This window comes from Aptenodytes patagonicus, chromosome 1 (assembly GCF_965638725.1).
Source record: "Aptenodytes patagonicus chromosome 1, bAptPat1.pri.cur, whole genome shotgun sequence".
NCBI lineage: Eukaryota > Metazoa > Chordata > Aves > Sphenisciformes > Spheniscidae > Aptenodytes > Aptenodytes patagonicus.
This window is the reverse complement of record NC_134949.1, coordinates 14,346,900-14,373,044: the sequence shown is the minus strand read 5'-3', so window position 1 is coordinate 14,373,044 and position 26,145 is coordinate 14,346,900. Positions and strand designations below refer to the sequence as shown.

Here is a 26,145-nt window from a genome sequence, read left to right as displayed (position 1 = left end):
GGGACAACAGGCCAGTTAAAAAGACAAGGCAGGGATATGCCCTCTGTAGTATCTGTCACATCAGATACACAGCTGTGGATGCTGGGGGAGTACAAGGGGAAGGGGCTGCAGAAATCAGCCAGGCTTGCACATGCTTGCCGAACAGCATCTCTCTTCTTGCAACTGCATGATAAACTGCTGTGCTGAGCCAGTTTCCTGTTTTTCATCTAGAAATGTGTTTTATCCCCAACTCACTGCATGAATATTCAGTTACTACAGTATCCTAGATTCCTGTGAGCTGACTAATGAGCTCAAAGCAACACAATCAAACAAGAACTAGGATTCTCCTTCATTCCTGGCTCTGATCCTTAGTCCACCGGTGCCTTGCTGTGTAGGCGGTCCCATTACACAGCTCATCATTACCAATCTCCCAAGCCAACATTCCCTCCTTACTGTGTACTGTGCTAACACATATAGTGGAATGCCATGTTACAACCATTCATATTACAATGCAAAATCTTAAAGGAACCAAATGAACAAATCTTCCATGGGGTACAGAAAAAGATGGAGATAGTGAAACTTAAATGCTAATGGAATAATGTACAAGTGGGTAACACAAAACCATCCCATCTACAGCTCTGAAAACTGTTAAGTCATGCATAGTGCAGCAATTATGGCAATTATGAGCTTTCTTAGATTTTGGAGGCTGAAAAGCAAAACTTCCTCTGCCCCTTGCATTTCCTCTTTCCCAGCAACTTAAGAAGTAAGCCAGCATGCCAACTTTTAAGTATAAAATAAAATGAAACCGATCATTTTTTTAAAGCAATTGCCCTTGAGGCCACCCAATAATAGTGTTTCTAAAGCAGTCCTACCTTTGTTTTCCAACTTGAGCTCCTCTGCTAGCAAGCTGTCTTGTCTGTTGCCAAGCACAAATGCCAGAAATGAGAGGATCAGGGCATCCAAGATTCCAATAATTGCCAGGATATATGCCCAGCGGACTGAACAAGCCCCCAGCGTGTACTTGTCTGTCTTTTCACCACACATCCGTTTTACCTCATCTGAATCCCAGCCATCAGGAAAAATCATACAACCCAGGACGAGACAGGCAGCTTGGAGAAAAAAGAAAAGGAGAACAATGGGATAATGAGACCAAACTTTTGTTTTGATGAGAACCTACACAGTTATCATTAAAGCAACACACTTTTTCATTCTAAGTTTCAAAGCTAGGTTACTTAAAAACAACTCACAGAATTATATGCTGTGGTTAAATATTCAATACAAAAACCTAAGAGACGATACCAATTGCACAGCTTGCTTAAAAAAAAAAGTTACATCCTGAATCCCTGGCCAGTTTTTGTACAGTACAATCACATTTTCCTGGTGAGACTGATTTCTTCATTGTAATACGAAAGGCTCACACAAAACGAAAGGGGAAAAATATTAATAACCTGGATATTCAAAGGAAACACTGGATTACTATCAAATGGTCAGGCAAACAAACCAGAGAAAAATAGACGAAAAAACTACCTATCGTTTCTGGTGATCTAAGTGCTTGTAACACACATAGGTAATAGCAAGAGTTTTTTTTGTCAGTTGGCAGTATCCCTTTAACTGAAATATGTTTTATGCATAAGGTTTGTACTCCTCAAAAACACAAGTAATGATATTGTTCTGCAAGGAAAAATAAGCTGTCAACATTGCTGTCAACTTCTGATCTGGTTTACCCGAGAAATCACCACATGACATCTCAAACACGAAAAAGCGCTGATCCTTTTAACACCAAGAAAAATGAAAAACCTCTACCCATATGGAAAGCTAGATGACATTGACCACCAGCCACTCCGGGTAGGAGCAGCCATACCGTGGGGGGGACAGAGGCAAAGGGTGGGTGTTTGGGTCCTCATCCATCAACCTGGGTGATGCTAAAAGGCTGAACTTAATTTTTAAGTAGCAGAAATTTGGTTTGACCCTTGGTTCCCAGGGAAACTGCCCTGCTGTGGGACAGCAGGTAATGTCACGGGCCAACGTGGCTCTTGTGGAGCAGGCAAAATGGTGTGACAAGTTTGTTTTTTCAAAAGTAACATGCTCCATCACCTGAAGCAGAGTGAATCTTGCCCACTGGCCAGCAGTCGCTGTGATGTCCCTGCCTGGACGGCGCCAGGGTGAAGGCTGAGCATGCACCGCTACCTGTGCCTGGCCACCCACACCTTGGGTGGGACACGTGTGCTCCTGGGCAAGGAGACCTGAAGCGTGGTCCTGCTGGGCTCTAGAGCATGGTCACAGTCCTTACCCCAGCATCTTACCAGCCTGGGTTTGGCCACAGCCTTGGGCTGGCACAGGACTTGCTGTTCAGACACATGTCCTGAGGTCACTGGGGAGCAGCCTCCTTGGAGGCTGTTTGCCCCTCTTCCTACTGGACTGTGTGCCTTGCAGTGGAGGGTACCATAACAGGGATGCAGCAGCAGGGCTTCTGCCCCGAGACAATACAATGTGTCCTGAGGTGGTGATACATCATTATAGAAACAGGCAAAAAAAAGAAAACCCGCGCACTGAATCTTCACTAATATGGCCTCTCCCCACTGTGTCACTAGCTGAGAAAATCCATGGGCTGAGAAAACATGCCAATATGCCAATCTCATAGGACTGGACAGAATGTACTTCTGCGTAGGACCTGGCTTCCCACTGCCCGCAGGGACTGTCACCGGGCACAGCTGAAGGAGCGCAGCGAAGCCATGACTTGCACCTTGCCAGTTGCTTTTGGACAATGTCTTTCCCTGGGAAACCCCATGCGGGTTGGCCCTGCTGGGAGTGGGGTGATGGACCAGGTGGTCTCCAGAGGTCCCGTTCAACCTGAACTGATTTTTGGCAGGGAGCCAGTACGTTGGCAACAGGGGACAGAGCAGTTGGGTACTCATGGCACATTTCCTATCAGAGCAATAGGAAGAGTGCACGGATATGCTTAACTGCAGCCCTTGGTTGTGCTGACAGACTCGTTGGCTTCACTGAAGCAAACAACGTGAGTGCAGCACTAGCCAGGGCAACGGCATAGGGGCATCTTCAGTCGGGGAGGATAGGATATAAAAATTAAGTAAAATAAGAAAAATCTAAAAATAAAGATTATGTTGAATGGGTTCATTCCTCAGTTTTTATTGCATTTAGGAGAATCAGAAAATACATATGCTTTCAGTAATTGTCTGTGCTGTCTTTCCTAGCTTGGAAACAAGCATATTTCCAGCATTAGCCCTTCTTTCTTAGTATGGCTGATGAGATACAATGGATCCTAAACCATCTTTTGTAAGTCTTAATATTATATTGGTTAATATCATATTGGTGCACTGTGGTCTACATTGCAGGTATATGTGCTAATTGAAAAGAATACACTGTGTGGCTTTCAGCCTTTTAAATGGCTGCTGAACCAGACCTCTGTTTGGAAAACATAGTTTATACACAGAGTAGCTTCTGCAACCAACAGCTGCCGTCGCTTTGGGAATTGCAACAAGTTCTTGTCTTTTCTGGACAAGCATAAGCACTGTCATTTTACATACCTCTAATGCCCACAAAACAAAAACACACCGGTACTGAATCAATATGATAAAATACTGGAAAAGAGATGTGAAAACAGAGCTCAGGAATGGTATTTTCCTTTTGACAGCTACACAATTGCTATAGACAAAGCCATGAAAGCATGCTTGCAGAAAGCATCTGACGTAGAATAAAACCTGTGCCTAAGGCATCTGACAAATTCTTCCTGAGCAGTTCATTTGTGTGAAAATATAACAGCTTATAATACTTTCAAGGATAATTAGGCTTAGAAACAAGGACAATTAGATAAGGACTGATTTACTCAGAACATGCAGGTTGGACAAATTGTAGTTGCCTATTGCCTGCCTTAACTCATTTACACAATTTCATAAGATCTTCCAAAGCTTTTAGAGACAAACTGCACAATAATTTTCTTTCTGGAGCTGGTTACACATTTCCAGAAAGATTATTTCTCACAGTCAACACATAAGCATTGCCCTCACAGTTGTGAAGGATTTAATTGAAGCGATGCGTCAAATCTGCATACTTCTGGTGTTGGTGAAAATCATAGAATCATAGAATCATGGAATCATTAAGGTTGGAAAAGACCTCTAAGATCATCGAGTCCAACTGTAAACCCAACACCACCATGCCCACTAAACCATGTCCCTAAGTGCCTCATCTACACGTCTTTTAAATACTTCCAGGGATGGGGACACAACCACTTCCCTGGGCAGCCTGTGCCAATGTTTCACCACTCTTTCAGTAAAGAAATTTTTCCTAATATCCAGTCTAAACCTCCCCTGGTGCAACTTGAGGCTGTTTCCCCTTGTCCTATCGCTTGTTACTTGGGAGAAGAGACCGACACCCACCTCGCTACAACCTCCTTTCAGGGAGTTGTAGAGAGCGATGAGGTCTCCCCTCAGCCTCCTTTTCTCCAGGCTAAACAACCCCAGTTCCCTCAGCCGCTCCTCATAAGGCTTGTTCTCCAGACCCTTCACCAGCCTCGTTGCCCTTCTCTGGACACGCTCCAGCACCTCAACGTCCTTCTTGTAGTGAGGGGCCCAAAACTGAACACAGTATTCGAGGTGTGGCCTCACCAGGGCCGAGTACAGGGGCACGATCACTTCCCTACTCCTGCTGGCCACACTATTTCTGATGCAGGCCAGGATGCCATTGGCCTTCTTGGCCGCCTGGGCACACTGCCGGCTCATGTTCAGCCGGCTGTCGACCAGCACCCCCAGGTCCTTTTCCGCCAGGCAGCTTTCCAGCCACTCTTCCCCAAGCCTGTAGCGCTGCATGGGGTTGTTGTGGCTGAAGTGCAGGACCCGGCACTTGGCCTTGTTGAACCTCATACAGTTGGCCTCGGCCCATCGATCCAGCCTGTCCAGGTCCCTCTGCAGAGCCTTCCTGCCCTCGAGCAGATCAACACTCCCACCCAACTTGGTGTCGTCTGCGAACTTGCTGAGGGTGCACTCGATCCCCTCATCCAGATCATTGATAAAGATATTGAACAAGACCGGCCCCAAAACTGAGCCCTGGGGAACACCGCTCGTGACCGGCCACCAGCTGGATTTAACTCCATTCACCACAACTCTCTGGGCCTGGCCGTCCAGCCAGTTTTTTACCCAGCGCAGAGTACACCTGTGAGTAGCCATGAGCCGCCACCTTCTCTAGGAGAATGCTGTGGGAGACGGTGTCAAAGGCCTTACTGAAGTCCAGGTAGACCACATCCACAGCCTTTCCCTCATCCACTAGGCGGGTCACCTGGTCATAGAAGGAGATCAGGTTGGTCAAGCAGGACCTGCCTCTCATGAACCCGTGCTGGCTGGGCCTGATCCCCTGGTTGTCCCGCACATGCCTTGTGAGCGCCCTCAAGATGAACCGCTCCATAATCTTCCCCAGCACCGAGGTCAGGCTGACAGGCCTGTAGTTCCCCGGATCCTCCTTCCGCCCCTTCTTGTAGATGGGCATCACACTGGCAAGCCTCCAGTCGTCCGGGACCTCCCCTGTTAACCAGGACTGCTGATAAATGATGGAGAGTGGCTTGGCGAGCTCCTCCGCCAGCTCCCTCAGCACTCTCGGGTGGATCCCATCTGGCCCCATAGACTTGTGAGCGTCCAGGTGGTGTAGCAGGTCATTGACTGCTTCCTCTTGGATTATGGGGGGTTTATCCTGCTCGCTGTCCCTGTCTTCCAGCTCAGGGGGCCGAGTACCCTGAGGATAACTGGTCTGACTATTAAAGACTGAGGCAAAGAAGGCATTAAGTACCTCAGCCTTTTCCTCATCCTCAGTGACAATGTTCCCCCCTGCATCCAATAAAGGATGGAGATTCTCCTTGGCTCTCTTCTTGTCATTAATATATTTGTAAAAACATTTTTTGTCTGCATTTTAAATGTCTGCATTCACCCAGGTAAATGTTGACAAATGTTTACTATATAACAGCAACTACCAGAGCCAGTTTGCTTTTATTAATCATCCTCAAAATGAGAGGAAGCTTAATGCTTAGTTAATGATCAATAGATGTGGGATTTTTGTGCTAAACTGCAAGAATAATTAGCAAATACTGACATCTCTATGGTTTTTTGTTACATAGCACATCAGCCATATGTTCTTAGTACTTCCTAAAAATAATTTAACTTTGTTCTTTTCCACCTAGGTAATTAAAAATATGGGCCCTTATCTCAGGAACTCAGTGCACAGCTTCCCAGCTGAGTTCCTCAGATTTCCCGTTAACTCATCTTTTCTGAATTCTGTTCCTGCATGCTTTGATATACTCGCTTAACTTTCTGGAGTCATTCTGTTGACTGCAGTTTGACTTCTCCTGGTAAAAAGACACCCAGGTAAACAGTGGCTGGACTAGATCCCTTTGCATAAAGGCAGATATCAAAGAGAGGATATTATTATCTCCTTTGCCTATACAGTTTACATGCTTTTTACTAGGTGACTGCTTAGTTAACATCTTCAGATGCAGGAATAATACCTTACCCATAGTGGTTAACATAAGTAAGATTAGTCAACCTCAAGTCTTCACTTGCTGAGGGAATATTTTGCACTGAATGCCTTTAAGAATACAGACTTGCTCAATAATATGAAACAGGTAATGATTCATTTATAAGCTTCAAGACTGAAAAGACAGGTATAAAATCCACCTACAGATCTACTTTGTATGGCTAGAAATTTTTACATTTTAATCCTTCTAAAGAGGATTAGAAGATTTTTCTCTAGAAGGAAATTACTTTCAGTTTTATACAAATTTGAAAAATGGAAACAATTTTATGCAATTTCAGTGAAACTGCTAAGGGATGATTTTATAACACAGACATGGGTCCCATATCTTTGTCTAAACTTCCACTGTCTCTAATGGCAATGTGACTGAAATGGAAATGTAACAAAGGCTAGTACTGTTTTACTACTATTCAGTTCTAATAAATTCAGAAACTTCTGGATTTGGAAAGCTCACCTATTGAATGAAAAGACTTAAACCATCAGTTCCTACAGACTTCTTGATTCAAGTAAGGAAAAAGCTGGTTGAAGGCAGTCTTCTGTGTGTGAGCTGAATACATCGGATTAGCACCATCTTCCTGAGCCTGCAGACAGCCCAGCTTAGGACCTCTGTAGGTAATCAAGAGCTTTCGTGAGAAGCAGCAGGGGGAAATTGATAAACGACTGATTAGTGTCACTGACACCATTCAGAACTATCTGGGCGACTGTAAAACTTAAAAGAATCATATCCACATCATTTTCCCTTAGGTTGCTTGAGAAAGCTCCTGGCAGCTGAGATTGCCTTGAGTGATATGGACTGTGCTAATCAGTGGGATAATAATTCTCTGTGTTTACATCTCCCCAGGGAGATGACACAGCCTGTTAATTTGTGCCATAAGCAGACCGAAAAGTTCTTCTGGCAGCAGGATATCTTGGTAGTGCTCATATAGGGTTGCTAACCACATGATTGCTGTTGGGTATGAGATAGCCAGTGAGAAAAGTGGCACGAAATTCAAGATTCAAGGGTAGTGTTCTTCGAGAGCTGGAATGATAAAATCATACCTGGATTTCTGTGCCCTGGGCTCCCATGTGGGACAAGGGAGGTGCCCGGTGGAATTACTCCAGGACACTGATGTGACACGTTTGTCTAAGTGATATGAACAAAAGCAGACCTTCCTAGAGAGGCCCAAAAATGCTCCCCTCGCCAAGTGAAGGAGCAAAGGTTTGTGTGTTAATCTTCCTTCAGAAAGCTTCAAAGAACATGTACAATGGGGGCATTTGGTCAGGAGACAAGACTAGTTCTCATTTGAAGTAAAACCCTAGAACCACATATGATGAGGATGTGAAAGGCTTCAGCAATAACTGCTTTAATCTACTTATTCTCTTATTTTGCATCATCTTACTTGGTAATGTAGACAAGCCTGAAACTCTCCACAGGACTAAGAACATTTATAGACAGTGCTAAGGGAGAGAAAAAGGAGGAGAACCTCCCACTGCATTCCTGTGATAAAAGACCCGACACAATTATGGCCACTTGACTTATTAGGGCACTGACTTTTTGATGGCAAATCTGGTAAGAATATAAATACATACAAATAAAGAGATATGTGTATTTCCCATGCTGATTTTAAGAAAAGGAAAAAAGAAGACCAATTATTCAGTGACTGGACAGCAAAGAGAAAGAAAATAATATTGTGGAAAGAGGTAGTGAGGTAGGTGCTACAGTCAGGGAGAGAAGACTCACCATAACCTGGCTGAGTTGACAGATAACTGAGATATTTTGATGCCTGCTAGTTATGCTTAGACAGCAAAATGGAAGAATTTGATCAGCTGTTGCAAGACGTGAAGCTGGATAACAGAAATATGGTTGACCAACAGCCATTCCCAAAGACAAGCACTAAAGAGCATGAGTTGTTCAGAAAGATGGAAACAACTGGGAAAGTGAAGTAATGTTACATGTGAGGAATGTGTTAAGCTGTAAGTATGTAGAAAAGAATAGCAAAGATAGTGCAATCTACTTCAGTTAAGATCACTTGAGGGAAGAACTGTAAGAGAAATTTTACTGCGCTAAGGGGGCCTGTTTTAGACCTCAAGCGTTGGATTCATGTATGGATAGAGATTTCTTTGATATGATAGAGACAGAAATTCTGTGAGGGGTTGTATCATCATGGGAACATTTAACTTTCAAGTTTTGATCATTAGCCACGATAATTAAACTTTAAGATTAATGCAGTTCTATGAATAATTTAGTTAGTACAACAACTATCTTAGCTTGAGCATAAAGATAATGTAAGAGTATCATAGATATTTATGTGTGTGTGGCAGGTGACTCACAAGGTGCATCCCAATGACTCCTTGCAAAAGATCACAACTTCCAGTGTTCCAACCACAGCCATATGCAATAGGTATTTATAGTGCCTTGTCCAGAAAAAATATGGAAACCGGGGACTATCAATGGATGCAGGCCTAATCACCATGTGGGCAAAAAATCCCTAGAAATGTCATGACAACGAATTGCTAACAGCTATAGCAGAGGTAGATGACTAACTGATGAAAAATGGGTAAACTGAAATTATATACGACAAGAGGTAAAAATACTTCTTTACAATGAAGCAGGTATGGGAGGTGGTATAGATAGAAGCCCACAGGAAGGTACGTGTCAAAAGTTACATTTACACTGTTTCACCTCCTGTGGTGTCCACTGGCCCTGGGATCTAATAATTTTTTTTTCTGATTTTTCTGTTTAAAGTGTCTAAAATAACATGAAAACAGTGTCACAGCCCACCAGAGTTTTTCTAACATGTCTTTGTATCACAGAATGGGTGTTACGAGCTCTGTGTGTCAGCTGAAGGTCCATGCCCAGCGATCACAGGAATGACAAAGGTGCTTGAAAATGCATGTGCTCAGAGGGCCATGACCTGGGAGTCAACTGTCATGAAGCCAGGTTGTTTGACGATGTGGGGATATCCAAAAGCCACTTTTCTCATATGCTAGAGTCTCCTGAAAAAGAACTGTATAAGTAAAGAAGGAACTACTTGTTTATATTACATCTTTGTTTTTTGTCAGATCACAGCCTTCTAATGCAATTTTGGCTTGTCTTTGCCTGGTGTGGTGGGTTGACCCTGGCTGGATGCCACGTGCCCACCAAAGCTGCTCTATCCCTCCCCTCCTCAGCTGGACAGGGGAGAGAAAATATAACAAAAGGCTCGTGGGTCGAGATAAGGACAGGGAGATCACTCACCAGTTACTGTCACAGGCAAAACAGACTCGACTTGGGGAAATTAGTTTAATTTATTACCAATCAAATCAGAGTACGGTAATGAGAAATAAAACCACATCTTAAAACACCTTCCCCCCACCCCCACTTCTTCCTGGGCTTAACTTCACTCCCAAATGTTCTCTACCTCCTCCCCCCAAGCGGCGCAGGGAGATGGGGAATGGGGGTTGCGGTCAGTTCATCACACGTTGTCTCTGCCGCTCCTTCCTCCTCAGGGGGAGGACTCCTCACACTCTTCCCCTGCTCCAGCCTGGGGTCCCTCCCACAAGAGACAGTCCTCCATGAACTTCTCCAACCTGAGTCCTTCCCACGGGCTGCACTTCTTCATGAACTGCTCCAGCGTGGGTCCTTTCCACGGGGTGTAGTCCTTCAGGAACAGACTGCTCCAGCGTGGGTCCCCCATGGGGTCACAAGTCCTGCCAGCAAACCTGCTCCAGCATGGGCTCCTCTCTCCACGGGGCCACAGGTCCTGCCAGGAGCCTGCTCCGGTGAGAGCTCTCCCCTGGGTCCCAGTCTCCTTTGGGTGCATCCACCTGCTCCACCGTGGGGTCCTCCATGGTCTGCAGGTGGATATCTGCTCCACCATGGACCTCCATGGGCTGCAGGGGGACAGCCTGCCTCACCATGGTCTTCACCACAGGCTGCAGGGAAATCTCAGCTCCGGCGCCTGGAGCACCTCCTCCCCCTCCTTCTTCCCTGACCTTGGTGTCTGCAGAGTTGTTTCTCTCACATATTCTCACTCCTCTCTCTGGCTGCAGTTCCTGTTGCGCAGTAGTTTTTTCCCCTTCTTAAATATGTTATCCCAGAGGTGCTACCACCGTCACTGATGGGCTCGGCTTTGGCCAGCAGCAGGACCGTCTTGGAGCGGCTGGCATTGGCTCTATCAGACACAGGGGAAGCTTCTAGCAGCTTCTCACAGAAGGCACCCCTGTAGCCCCCCCACTACCAAAACCTTGCCACACAAACCCAGTTCACTTGGTAACAAAACTTACTATTGAAAGTGTTTATTTTGAATGCTGTCACAGAGGAGTGTTACAGCTTTCTAATTTAATGTTAACTTCTCTTTGTAGAACCTCGTCTGTAGCCAAACCATATCAAACTGTAGCATACAGAAATGTACTAGATTTAATTAATGAATAAACTCAATATAAATACAGTGTAGGCTACAGCAGACAGACTGGAGAATAGGTGCTATTTTGAATGGCATAGGCTAGACATTGCTTGAGATTTATACAACTGATGTTTCATCACAAGTTACTGATCCAAGTAGCGAAGCTATTTTAAACATGGTTTTGGTAAAGAGAAGGAAGAGCTGAAAATAATCTTACCTTCAGTGACAATGAGTCAATTCAATTTAAATAAAATGAGAATATGAATAAAAAAGATCCTGAAACTGGGTTTAAAAAATGTGTATTTCAGAGGGACAAACTTTGATAAGCTAAAGAAACTAGCTAACAAGTTAACTAGACTGAAGAGGTCCATACTTAATTGTAGGGAATGCCTTGAATTTCTTTCAGACAAAGATGTAAATTTTCTGAAGTATCTTGACAAGATGAATAAAATTCCAGGGGTACTTTCAGCTCTGTCTGAATGAGTAGCAAACTTTGTTTCCTTCTACCCTCATTACCTATCCCCTCAAAACGCCTTGGAAAAAGGAAAGAAGATGTGAGCAGAGATCTTAAAAATTATAGGAAAAGGGACTAGTTAGCAAAGAAAGACACATTTTGGAGGTTAGATAATGCAGGTCTAAAAGGCAGCTTGCCAAAAGCCAAGCTGTGCTAAATCTTTCAAGAGAAATTGAAACAAAAAGTCAAATAATCTTCAATTAGGTTAACAAAGAAAGAGGAAGAAAGGCAGATACAGAGTGAGGCTGGGGCTAGGACCTAATTCTTTGCCTCATTTTTCAATGAGGAGGACAATAGAGAACAGGAGGACAATGCCCTGACAGCTGATGGGCATGAGCATTTGGAAGTGGGAACTCCTTCCTCCAAGCCCATAGCAAACCTAAAATGATCATAATGTGCTCAAGCTGGAGGAATGGACCCTCCAACCCTAAATACTGAAATAACCAACACATTGAACTGCAAAGCTGGTAGGAAGGTTTTCTAAACAAATTTATTGTTGAGATACTGGAGAAGAGCATATGTGCTACCTAATTTTTAGAAAAAACAAAACAAAACAAAACTGAGAGTTGAAAAGTAATTGGAGCAAACACTCACCCATCAGTTTGACCTCAGTTCTTTGAAGAATTATTGAAGGAAAGAATAAAGTCATGGAAAGAAATATAAAGTGGGGTGATGTTAGCATGGTTCTATCTGACAGCTAGGAAGCAGTGACTTTATAAAAGAAAGCTAAGTAACATGGTCTTCAGAAAGCATTTGATACTGTGTCATATAGAAACATTTATTAACCTGGAGAATACAGAGATTAGTACGAGAATTGAAGGTGGTTATGGTACTTGTTCATGGGGAGCTGACATTTTTTGCTTGAAGGGAAAGTCTCAAGCTGTTGTGAGGATAGATGTGCCTTGAGGGCACATGTTTTCCTTAGGAGCTTTGGCAAGAGTAGAGGTTTGGTAGTAAAATCCACTGGCGGGAGGCACTTTCAATGCAGAAGACTATTGGGACAAACGGTAAAGAAGAAAAAACATATGAGTATGTTGATCAGCCCTTGGAGGACCATGAGTCACCACTAAAATGCACCCATGAAAAAGGTAAACATGACCATTGGCAGTACCAGGGAAATTCTTTTCAGCAAAACATAAGCACTAGAGCCATCCGGTGTTGGTGGTTTCTAATCTTTAGAAGAGTGATGTTTGGAACAACCAGTTAATCAGAGCAAGATTATTTTAAGATGTAATGTGGTACTTTAGGAAAGGTATTGCATGATGCTGTAAGTGCCCATGATAAGGGGACTAGATTTGATGATTTAGTAGGTCTTTTCCAGGCCTATGTTCTTATGAGGAGGCTGAGAGATAAAACATCTTTGAAATTAATAAAGAAGGATATCTAAGGGGAATAGCAGCCAAAGAATTAGGAGGTAGATGGAACCACAGAAAGCTAAGATCAAAAATAGTGTTGTCTATATCAAACCGCGAAGAAAATCTAGCAGAATAAATGGGGGTAAGAGGCAAAGAAGGAGCTCACTATTGGGCTCTCTCACTGTGGTCTTTATAGAAATTTGCCCTTTCCCTTCTTTATTAAAGGTTTGAAAATGTGATGGCAAAGAAAGAGGACTTTTTGCCAGTCCTCATCCAAGCTGTCCTGTCTTCCCTGCAAGCAATTACCACAGCCTGGTTTTGTACTCGGGAAGTGCATGCCTCCAGCTTGTTTCCAAAGCTACTGCAATTGCAAGCACATCTAAACATGCTGGTGAGTGGGGAAGTCTAGGAGTGCACCAGGCACTATTTTCAGGATAAACATAAAGTTCTGCAGGCTTCTGAGGTGGAAGCAAGATGCAGAAGCAAGAGATAATAATACAAAAAGGGAATTTCTACAACTAAGTCTATAGTAGAGTCCATAATAAATACCATTGTTTCAGTCTTTTGCTCCTGAAAACTAACAACTTTGCAGCCAGTAAGTACTCACTTGCAAAAAAGGAGGCAAAAACCTCTAAAAAACCATGTAGTGTTGCCTAGAAAAGAGATCTGCATGCCTTGTGGTGCTGATGCACTGAAAAATTTTATGATTACTCTGTATAAACACAAGAGAATGGATCCCAGAGAGGGGGAAGAGCTATTTAACTGGAAGGGCAGTCTTGGCACCTGAACAAATGGATATAAACCATCCAGGAACACATTTAGGCTGTAAAGTAAAAGGCAGTTTTGAATTGTCGGGGGAGAGGTTCTGGCACAAACTTAGTAGCTGTAGCCAGGCCGAAAAGTTTTAAGTTGTCCAAGTTGATCCTGTTAAATAGTTATTAAAGATGGAGAATAGTCATTAAAGATGGAGTTTGATCAGTGTATTAAAAAATTGTTAGGATGTATTTCTCTGTGAGGCTCAATTCAGCTGCTTTGGGCCTTTAAGATAACTGCAGGAACTTAAAGGTCTTACACCATGTATCTTCAGACATCAGAAACCCAGGATCGTTACTTTTCTCAGCACATCAGCTTTGCAGTAGCTGCAGAGCTGGGCACAAGGACAAAGCAAACAGCACCCGTTTGATCCTTAGGGCAGGAGCAGCACTGAAGGCAAACTCCAGGCTTGAGCACTATGGCCATTTTGCTGAAAAGCTTCAGATTTATTTTCCTTTGACAATAAATTTAGCAAAACTCTCTACCTGGATAAACCCTGCCCTGTATTGTAGTCAGCAAAGCCTCTTGCTGACTGTTTTTCCTCCTATGGTTACACTCTGTGAAACCAGTTCAGCTTACACTGCATAACCATTGAGTTCACAACCAGCAAGGCTTCCCTACACTGTTACTGAACTCCATCCACACTACTGCAACACTCGACCGCAGGGGTTTGTCTGCATCTCACCTGTACGTGCCATGGAGCACACTAACAGCAATAGCGTATGTTGTGGTTTAACCCCAGCTGGCAACTAAGCACCACACAGCCACTCGCTCACTCCCCTCCCCAGTGGGATGGGGGAGAGAATCGGAAGAGTAAAAGCAAGAAAACTCGTGGGTTGAGATAAAGACAGTTTAATAGGTAAAGCAAAAGCTGCACACGCAAGCAAAGCAAAACAAGGAATTCATTCACTCCTTCCCATGGGCAGGCAGGTGTTCAGCCATCTCCAGGAAAGCAGGGCCCATCACGCTTAACGGTTACTTGGGAAGACAAACGCCATCACTCCGAACGTCCCCCCCTTCCTTCTTCTTCCCCCAGCTTTATATGCTGAGCATGACGTCATATGGTGTGGAATATCCCTTTGGTCAGTTGGGGTCAGCTGTCCCAGCTGTGTCTCCTCCCAACTTCTTGTTCACCCCCAGCCTACTTGCTGGTGGGGTGGTGTGCGAGGCAGAAAAGGCCTTGACTCTGTGTAAGCACTGTTCAACAATAGCGAAAACATCCCTGTATTATCTACACTGTTTCCAGCAGAAATCCAAAACATAGCCCCATACCAGCTACTATGAAGAAAATTAACTCTACCCCAGCCAAAACCAGCACAGCATATTAGTAATGCATTAAAGAATCAGCCCCCACAGTCTACTGCTTCAGAGAAACATCTGGTATGATGTCCTGGTTGTGTTCACAGTTTCATTTACATGACCACTTAAGGGTATTTGACAGTCATGATTGGAAATGATGGGAAAATGGGGTAACTCACCCATCCACCACATGAAATAGCATGGGTCAGTGGTCAACAACTGAGCAAGCAATTTCAAAATAGCCACCAAGAATTCAACCACTTGTTACCTGACCTCCGCTTCTCTGGCTGTTATGCCACGAAAGGAACATGAACGATAAAAACACTTGCAAGAGGAAATGAAATAAAAAGGCGGGGTGGGGTGGGGAGTTTTCTTAAATGTGCTGAGCCTCTCCTCCACCGTTGCGGGCCCCGCCATGGTGCTGGTGCAGAACACTGACTCAGCACAGTGGGTTGCAGATGGGGAGCGGTGAAACACCTGCAGTGCAAACAGCTGCCAGGCAGATGCCTGTGCCTGCTCTTGGTCGCTGGCCAGCTGGAGAAATCTCTCCTATGGAAGCTGATTGAGAGATTCAAGAAGTTGCTTGGCAGTGGATAAGATAAGTAGCCACTGTCAGGATTTCTCTGCTGTAAGCTGAGGTGCAGGTTCATGGTCACTGCTACATTCTCTGCCAAAGCATGGCTACGATTCCCAGAATATAATGCATCATGATAAGGAAATGTGATTTAATGTTGAAATGAGAAGTGTTTTAAGATCTGCAATTCACAGGCATTCAAGCCCCTGTTTGTGGGCATGACAGTCACATTCCCATTGCCCTTACTTGGAGCTTTGTGTTCCCCATGTACTCTAGTGGAGAAAGCGAAGTTTCAGAGGAAGTGACTGAAGTCAAGTACAAAGATGGTGTGATGGACAAGGAAACATTCTGTCATGAGCAAGGAAAAAAGAAGTAATTGAGTGCACTGGGGGAGAAAGGAGAAAGCTCTTGTCCCTCTTCTCTTGTAAAGCAATAATGTTTTGCTAGAAATTACCTGCAGTTGACTAAATGCCATGCTTTCCTTGACAAGCGTGAACTGTACTCACCCTCTCTGAGACATTGGCTCATCCTCCAAGTATTAAAATCTGTTCAGGATTCACCAATTTCCTCAGGGCTGGGGATCCCTCAATGTACTCTGCCAGAGGGCTCCAGCTAGAAGAAGATCTAGCTCCAGCCTGGTTTCATTCCCCTTTTTAAAAACAGCAGCCTTCCCAAAGCCAGCCTGCACCCTGCTCCCCATCTCCTCTGAATGAGAGGACCCACACTTGTACCTCAGAGTGGTTTGTGGGATAGGAAAAAAGTGAGACAGGGTCTGAAGTACCTTTATGCTGCAGGCAAGTGGAAGTGGGTAATGCAAAGCTAAAGGCCTGCAGAGGGAAGGACCTTAATATGTGGAGGAGACAGGCAGCTGGGAGGCAGCAATATGGGGCAGTCTCTTCTGAAAAGAGAGAGGTGGAAGCAGAAGGAGGCAGCCTTGTTCTTGAGCTGGAAATGTTAAGGTTTAACCAAAGTCATTACAATCATTTAAATCTGATTTCCAAAGCAGTGCTAGCCGATATTGCAAATGGACTGGCACAGAGGCAAGACAAGTTCTGAACAGATTATAAAGGCATCGACTTTTGTATAGTTCCTTTCAATGCTCCTGAGGCACACGCATACGTCTTTATGCCTGCACAGCTTGTCATGTGCTATTCTTCACTTATCTCCGCTATAGCTCTTCCTGATCTCCTAACAGCTTTGCTTGGAAGAAAAGAGAAATGGACAATAGGCCTTGAGACCGCTTGGCTGCATTGCTTCTTCATTAAAGTTGACATTTGGCAGTGAGACTTTACTGCCTTTCAGGAGCTGATGTCTCATTGAAGCTAACAGCAGCAGAGGTATCAGGGGCGGCAATGTCTCTCCCACTGAGCATCTGAGCTTTGGATGGCACGAGAGCGCCCTGGAGAATGGGACCAGTAACACTGGTGATGTTTCTCTCTTTTGCCTTTTCCCTGTTAAAGGGAAGACTACCCTTTTACCTAGGGCCAAGCCTATGAGATTACCGAGTCTCCTAAACTCATCGCTTTTGTCATGCCAGAGTTGAGAAAATTTAAAATCTTTGAAAAAATGTGGAAGAAATCTGCATTAATTTTGTGAATATCTTATTATAATATATCTATATTGGCAAGCGCATCTCATCTTCCATTTGCTATCAAGACTGTCTGATCAATAATGTGTCCTATTTTGTTCAGTATAACTGCAACAGTCCTTGCCTTGGTGCTTTGGTAATCCTGATTCTCCTACCGGTTCCTAACTGGAATGTTTAATTTTGGAATTTCTTTTCACTTCTACAGAAGTATATTTCTGTGCCTTTACTTTTTTCAGTCTTGCTGGTTAACCCTAAGATTTGCACTATACAGCGACGTTTACCAGTATAGTTGTCAGCAAATCCTTGTGTGCATGCACATGCAATTTCAAGTCCTGTCTAGGTTTATGAATCTGAGCTGTAATACCTTTTTGAACATTTTTGTAAGTCCAGCACGTGTACTGTTCTAGTGCTGCAATACCTCTGAGGTAAAGTAATCCTTAGTACTTCCAACACAGCAAACAACCACTCTGGTGCTGATTTTCAGCACTGATGCCCAGAAGTCACAGAAAGCAGGTCTCCCTCCATTTAAAATTTCTAGCATATGCCTATTAATATACCACTGCTATTGATTTCTGCCTTAGAAATTAAGATGTCTGTTCAGACACTGAAAGGACTGGAATAATATAAGGCAAAGTGGCAATGCAAGGCTAAGGGAAAATCTGACAGTCCCACCAAAACCAATGAGACTGACATGGGCTGCCGGAAAAGCTGGGTACCTGCAAATTTGGGTATGAAGCTTGAGGGCTTGCTAGGTGACCTCTGAAACCCCAGAAGTGCATGCTGCTCACCAGGTCATTAAGAAGGATGAACCAGGAGATGTGGTGTTTCCAAAGGGAGTAAGAGGACTCTAATCCAACTGGATCCAGAGATGGAGCCAGGGGAAAGAGGAGTTTAACTGGGATTGCAGTAACTGTGTCTTCTTTCAAAAACATTCATAGGTCCTGGAGCTCCATGTCCTTTTTCCAGTACTATCTTTATAAATAAATAATGGCTGTAAACATATATAATAGAATTGTCTTCTGAAGTAGTTGGTTCAGTTTAACTCTGCTGGTGGGTACCAGCAAAAAAAGAGAAGAAATTCCACAAGCAACTCAAAATGTTCCTGAATGCATCAGGCAGCAAGTGTTTCTATCACTACATTGCAAGCAGTTGAAATACAGCGTAAGAGATATTTCAGCATTTGAATAAATGTTCAGAAAATATAATGTCTGCTTTGTGAGCAATCCAGTACCTTGTCATTCAGATGACTTGATTTTTATAAACAAATGTTTAGAGGAAACATAAACCTCAAGACCTCAGCCCATCAGAACCACCACTGGCTGTAGTAAGTTAGCAATCTTTAATGCATTATTCCTACCTCTATTATCAGTGACACCTGTGAATTCATTTCTCAGTCTCACAGGACTATTTGCATTGGAAAGTGGTACTACAAAGTGACAGGACTGAGAGCTTCTGACCTATTCCAAACAAGTGTATTAGAAGTAAATCCAATTTACTTCAGAGTTCATGACAATTGCTTTGGAAAAATTTAGTTTGGGGAGGCACCTTCTTCAATCTGCTGACAAACTCCCTGACCATGATGATGAAGACATGGACGTATGGAAAAGAGTTCTGTAATTGTCTCAAAAAGTCCAAGTTCAGGCTGTATGAAGGAAAGGAGAGGTTGGAGTGCCTGGTTCAGGGGAAACACAGGGACTCCAGAAATGCACAGGAAAGTGCACTGAGATACTACACAGCTCCTTAGACATCAAATACAGGGACTGTAAAACCCATGGACCAAAATTTCTTAAAACCTGTACAGTAGCAGTCTTCATGGACTCTGTCTTTTTGGGATTGGAGACACAATACCATGTCACAATTTGCCTCTCATTAAGCCCAAGAGAAAAATAAAGATTGCAGAGACAACCTGTAATTCATGCAGGAATAGCAGCCAACACTTTGCACTTTTAATTTTGCATGGTTTAAAATGTTGTTTAATATTTGTCCTTGAAAACTGGCATTTGACATCTCAAGGTCCCTGAGTAAGTCCATCAGGTTCATAAAAATGTGCTAACAGTTTGCTTACACTACCCAGGCAAGGCAAATACAGTCTATTCAGGAATAGCACAAAGTAACTCAAAGTGTATGGAGAGGGCTGCTGGTGAGGCACTGAGCTGCTCAGCACCTCAGCTACCTTGGTGTTGAGCTCCTCAAAATCACACCATCTTTCCTCTTAGCCTTTCTACTATGAGAATAATGTTTCCCATCTCGGTTCATGAGTACAACATAAAGATATACCATACAGCCTTAATAATATAAATAATTTGATTCATATCCATTGAAACATTACCAGCTCAGCATGTTTTCAGCCTAATGAGAACCACATTTAGCATTCATTCATGCAACTGCTCAGACAACACTGAACTTTATTCTTAGTCAAGTCTGAAAGGCAGGCCAAGCCACAGATGCAAAGAGCATCTTGGGCTCCTTGGAGCTCAACTGGTATGGCTACCCCCCCGCTCCAACCATGCTGCTCTGAAGAAACATTCTTGTTTGCAGTGCTGCCTTTTTAAAAATGAATCTCTACAGATCACTCTGGAGAGGCACACACGTGCCTATGCAACATCCATGCTGGTTCACAAATGCATCCACTAACAGGAAAGTTTCCTGTTGACATGTCTGTGCAGGTGGAGTGGAATCCCGGTTTGAATGGTAACTACTGACATACTGCAATTCAATAAATCCATTGCATCAAGTTTCTTGACCTTGTGCAGATGCAACTCTTTCCAGCTTTGCAGAAACCCAAGATGAGAGAAATGGACACCTAACAGTGCCAGATGAAAGTAACCTCAGCTGTTGGTATACAGATATATAAGAGCTACCTCACTGACCAGAGAAGTTATACTGACCTTGCCCAGTGGTTAAATTGGACAATAACAACAAAGTATTTTTATGTGGGTTCATTGCTAGAATTATTTTTGGTCAGCAAGAAAATGCCATGTTAAATTGTACTAATAATGTAACCATGGGAACAAGATAATAAAGTACTCATATAAATTTGGTGGAAGTAATTCGTGTATCCAAGAATTATGTTGTCATGTGTTAACTTATGTACTCCTGAAAATGAATGCATGAATTAGTTAAAAGGCACAATTAAGGATGGGTTCTTTGGAGCTTTCCCTTGTGTGATGTTGGGACTCTGTCAATGTCCCTGTACCATCTTGGGGGTACCTTGCTTCTGCCTAGCAGAGCTATGATAAGCAGGGCAAAAAATTATCTTTATTTTACCGATAAAAAAAGGTAGCCTTTTCCTTCTGCTTAAGCAAACCATTATTTCTGTAATAATATCCTTGTGGCCAGTCAGAAACAAACCTAAGAAATGTCATCATCCCTATTGAATCTAACCAGCCTGATCTGACAGTGATCAGATCTTTCTGGCAGATCCTATGCAAAGCCAAACTCTCAGTCTTGTGTAGAAAGACCAACTAATGGCCTCACTTACTTGGATTTCAGCTTCTCTCAATATAGATTTGCTGCCCCTACATCCTTTGCCAGCCAGGGCTGCCAGCTAATGCCTTCCCTCTTACCAGTGTCGAAGTACCTCTCATTTTTGGCAGTACAGAGTGAAACATTTTGTCTGAAACTTTTTTTGCCAATAAAGAGTGCAGCAGATCAGTGGGAACATTTCAAATATTCAGGCTGATCGTTGTGAACTCTACCGACAGAACACAACCCAAAAACATTTCTGAGAAAAACTCTAAGTGCTTTGTTTTTATTGAGAATCCCTCGAAAATAAAGTGCATTTACATCAGAGGTAGAAAAGATGTCATTTGAGGTTTATCTGCAATTGATTTTTTCTTGCCAAGTTTGCCAGCGCATGGCTGTAGAAATGCCACTTTCCACATACAAATGCTCTGCAGCCCCTGCTGCATCTTCCAGATGTGCCCCCTGCCCTGGTCCCACCTGCCGAGGCTTGGTCCATAAGCACGTGCTCCACTCCAGCACTTGCAGCTGGGAAGCAAATGCCTGTAGCAAGTTGGCAATGTCCATGCTCTGTGCCTTCTGCGTGTACCCCTTCTCAGTGCTGCGTAAGCAGATGCTGTAGCAGTTATAGGAGCTGCATAAAACAGATCATCTGTCCCATATATGTGAGAGAGAGAGGAGAGATTTCAGTGATGCAACTGCAGAGATTTAAGCTAATCAGTAGCATTGGTTTCACAGGGTGCTGATGGAGCAGTTTTGCTGGGACAGCTTTCTGTGTGGCAAGGGCAGCTAAATGTACACAGCTCCTAGGGGAAAGGCAAGGCTGGAAACAGTCCTCTTAAAAGTTTCCACTGCAGGCATGGCTTGGAGCAAAAATTTCGTTTAGATATCCCTCAGCCTCTCCTTTCACTTATCGTTCCATTTCTCATAGCCCCAGCAGAAACTTGGTGATCTCTGACTGCGTTTGAATGGTAACACCATTCATTCTCATTAAATGCCTATATACTTTTTAAATTATTCTTACCAATTTTGCTTAATTTGCTGACCCTTCCTAGTCACTCAGTTATCCATCTGATGGTTTAATAGTCTGTCATATAGCCTGCTTTTGCTTGTTTTGTGCATGTTTGCTGATGCAAGGTCTGATTACTTTGTTTTCATATTGACAAGTAATTTTTCTTGTGATTTCCCTCCTCTCCTGCCTCTTATCCATCAGCATGTCTTTCATCCTCTTATGTTTGTTTTATAGATTACAGGTTTCTTCTTCACCTTCTCTTGCACCTTTGGTGTCTTCTTAATCTTGATTAGGAAACTAATTAGATTAAGGTTATCACTGCTCAGACAGTTATCATGTCACCTACCATCTGTTGCTCAGAGTTTTTTTTCTGTCTGCCAACCCTCTTTCCACACAACACACAATGGGTGGGTTTTATACATTGTCTACAACACAACAGACAGATTATATCCAAGATTCAACATATTTTCCAACATATTTATCTGAATTGGGGAAGTGAGAAAAACTCTCTCTCAGAGATGTGTGCCACTATTAAATATTTTGGGTACCTGTATCATAACTGTGAAGGAGAAGACACCTGTGCAGCCTGCAGTGTGAATGAATGCCTGCTGAAGACTCAATTAATTTGTGTCTCACGGATGTCACCCAGCTAAAACACCGTGATTTAGACTCAAGTCAGGATCCTCCTATTTCCACTCCCTGTACAGGCACATCAGTACCATAAAAGTCCTGTCTGTGAGTAACAGTCCATTTAATCACAAGATTGGTAGATGAGCATTCACCTGACTGCTGTCCAGATGGCTGAAGATGACTGTCCCCATCTCTATGGTGGAAATTTCTCCAGAAATTTCCTGGGAGGAGTGCTGGTATCACACAAAGCACTGCAAGAGTACCTTGATTTTAATCCAAAACTGCACTATAAGACAATGAGTGCAGCTGTAATGTGCCCTTATATTGAATTAGGCAGGTAGGAGCATTGGCTGGCTGCAGCTTCCACGACTTCCACAGTTATTGCTGTGAGATCTCCATCCCTCTAAAGGAGCTGAATGGGGACATAAAAATGAACAGTTTGCCGTGTTTTTGGTGTGAACACCTATGCACTGGTGAGGACCCAAGATGCAAGAGATTTAAGAGGGACTACAGTATCTAGAGTATGGGACGGTGGGATAAGAGGTGGCATCTGATGGTCTTCCCAACTTTGGAAAGTGCTCCTGAGGTCTCTTCTCTTTCCTCTCAGTCTTCCATTCTGTTCTCGTTTTTCTGTTTAAATGTTACCTCTCTAACCTCTCTGCAATGAATTGCCCCATTTCTCAGTCGAATGTTTCCATGTGCTTCCTGCAGGTATTTCTCTGTCTTCTCCTGGCTGTTGTCTTCCTCCCTGAACACATCAGCAACATTTGCAGGCTGATCGCTCCCTTGGTCCTGTCAGTCATTCATACACATTCCTGCTTTCCCTTTTAGTGAGCTGCAACTGCATATTTTTTCAAAAACTCAAGTCCTCCTGTTGGGACCTGGGTTTAGTTGGCTTTATTTAGCATTTGCAGGGTTTCATCTGTATCTGAATGCTTAATGTGCCTATATGTTTGGGGCCCAGGCCACCCTAACCATCCTTAGTTTGTATTATTAATGCACCAAAATCCTTACAAACCAGTAACAAATGTAAGTGCTAAAGGCTTTAACAGTTTCTGTTAACATTGCATTTTAATTCTTTTTGTTTCAAAATATTAGTGCAAGAACCAAGAGACACCTCACTGGCTCACTCACCTTGATGGCGAGAAGGGGTCCTGCAGCGACATCCCTCTCCCAGCACCGGTAGGCAGGAGTGCTGTGTTGTCACAGCCCTGTCACTTGCAATAATGCATCTAACCTCTACGAAGCAACAGCCCTTTGCTGATGCGTAACTTCTCAGTAATAGACTCTATATCACTTGGAGATAAGGTCTGTAAGCTTCCATTTGAATAAATGCCACTGCTGATGCTATTTTTTAAAGGAAAAGAATTTCTTTTGACAGTAAATGAGTATATATTCTTTAGGTGCCTACCACTATTTGACTGTTTTATCTCCTTTGAAAATCAGCTGGAATGGGTAACCCAAGTATCTTTACTGATCTGGTCCTCCACATATCTGTGTGTGGATAACTGAGGGAGACAGTGTAATCGAAAGCCTCAGAAGAACATAACAATATAAATCCAGGTGCACTAGGTCAGCTGTTTCTCCCCATATCATTGTCCTCATTCCCACCTCCCTGTACCCTGTCCCCAGCAGCAGGCAGCAGAAGAGACCAAGCACAGTGTAAACACGCAGCAGCGTTTCCCCAGGGCATTCTGCCAGTCTCAAACAATCTGCAGCTCAGTGGAGGTATCTTTATACTTAGTGAGATGTCATTAATTTTTCCTTCCTCAATTAATTTGTCCAGCTGATGCTTGTAAACTTTCAGTATCCACGATGTCCTGAGGTAAAGAGTTCCACAGAGTAGCTATCCATTAGATGAAAAAAAAAAAAGAAATAATTTTGCTTCAAAATTTTCACCTGCTAGCTTCATTTAATGGTTCCTAATTCCTGTATTGGAAATTACAGCAGACAATATTCTTCTACCAGACTTACCCACGTATCTCCTACTTTTATATAGACCTTTCCCCTGTCTCTGGTGAATCATGTCTTTGCAAGGATGGAGAGTCCTGGCCTCTTCAGTCTGTCCTGGTATGGGAGAGGTTCGCTGTCTCCGCTCATCTCTGCTGCCCCTGTCTGAGCATTTTCAGAGCTACTCTACTGAATCATAACTTCTGTTTCTGAAATCCGTGCTGACTGTTCCCAATATTTATGTCATGTTTTCCACTGTGGCTGCTAATTCAAAATTTCTACCACTTTGCCCAGTACAGCCATCAACTTACTGTTCTGCAGTTCCTTCTTTCTCCTCTGAACTCTTTGAAAACTGGTATGAAATATAACTATCTCCCAGCCTCTGGTACCAAGGCAATTTTAAACAAGGTTAGCCAGTGCTTTTGAAATGTTGAATACTTCATCCTTGAATTTCTTTAAAACTTTTTGGCCTATCTGTTCCTGTTGATTCTTCCGATACGTTATCATTAATTTTGTCTATTTATTCCATGAACTTTGCTATCTCCATTTCAGTTTGAAAAAGAGCATCCGATAAGTCTCCTGGAAGGAAGATTTCCAGTGTGGGAACCTCCCCAAACTCCTCCAAAGTAACTGCATGTACAGAAGATTTATTTTAGGTTCTTTTCCTAGAATATCCCTGTCTTCTCCGAGACTTTTATCAGAGACTTCTCAGAGACTTCACACTTTGATCACCTTCCTGGACTTCTGGCAGATTTCCTCCTTCTGATGTTTCTTCCAGAAGGATTAGTAGTTTTTATGCCTTTTACTAGCTGTTCCTCAAATCTGTTTTTTTGTGTTCTGTCTCATTATGCTTGAATTCAAAGTCAAATTGCCAGGGTTTAAGGTTGTCTTTTTTCCCAAGCTCCAGTATTCACAGATTACAGCCTAATTCTGAAGGAAATATTTGAACTTGGTAAGGGCCCAATGCTCCATTTGCTCTTATGAACAGTCATAGTAAAGGTTTGCAAACTCAGATGCTGTTGAGTATTTGCATCTCCCAAGATATATAGAAAAGAAAAATTAGTAAATTTGCTATCCCAAACCCTGTTACAGGAGATGTAATATTTTAGTCCATGATTGCTGCATTTTATCTCTGCTGATGCAGCAGTCGTAAATTCTGGGAGACACATTAATAAGTGAAATGTTTATCTTAGAGCATGAGAGAAACTATGTATTTGCTCCTGCTGGAGAAAAATCATAGCGTCTTCAAACATCGCCTCTGGCTGACCGCCCCTAACACGTGAGAATGTTGTGCGACAGCACTTCAGGGCCTGATAGCAGCCTTCATTTCAAGCACACTATGTATCAATGTTGTCAGCTCTCATGATTTCACTGTGAATCTCACCATGTTTTTAAATAGTTACCTCAATGTGAAAGATTTTTACATTTTCTTAAAAAGAAGTATTGAAAGTACACCTGAAGGGTGGTATGCAGATAAAATAATTATCATAGAATCATAGAATCGTTTAGGTTGGAAAAGACCTTTAAGATCATCAAGTCCAACCGTTAACCTAGCACTGCCAAGTCTACCACTAAACCATGTCCCTAAGCACCACATCTACATGTCTTTTTAGTACTTCCAGGGATGGTGACTCAACCACTTCCCTGGGCAGCCTGTGCCAATGTTTAACCACTCTTTCAGTAAAGAAATTTTTCCTAATATCCAGTCTAAACCTCCCCTGGTGCAACTTGAGGCTGTTTCCCCTTGTCCTATCGCTTGTTACTTGGGAGAAGAGACCGACACCCACCTCGCTACAACCTCCTTTCAGGGAGTTGTAGAGAGCGATGAGGTCTCCCCTCAGCCTCCTTTTCTCCAGGCTAAACAACCCCAGTTCCCTCAGCCGCTCCTCATAAGACTTGCTCTCCAGACCCTTCACCAACTTTGTTGCCCTTCTCTGGACACTCTCCAGCACCTCAATGTCCTTCTTGTAGTGAGGGGCTCAACACAGTATTCAAGGTGCGGCCTCACCAGTGCCAAGTACAGGGGCACGATCACTTCCCTACTCCTGCTGGCCACACTATTTCTGATACAGGC

General features: G+C 43.3%; 1 protein-coding gene across 3 annotated transcripts in view; it reads right to left on the bottom strand.

Moving 5' to 3' along the window:
* LHFPL3 (LHFPL tetraspan subfamily member 3) overlaps positions 1 to 26,145 on the bottom strand; it is a 279,658-nt gene that overhangs the window by 93,378 nt on the left and 160,135 nt on the right. For all 3 annotated transcript variants that reach the window (XR_012994422.1, XM_076328291.1, XM_076328303.1), the window contains exon 2: positions 852 to 1,088. Coding sequence is in view for 2 of the 3 variants with exons in the window: in XM_076328291.1 (XP_076184406.1) it covers positions 852 to 1,088 (237 nt within the window). In the remaining variant the exon portion in view is untranslated. The remainder of the gene's footprint in view (positions 1 to 851; positions 1,089 to 26,145) is intronic.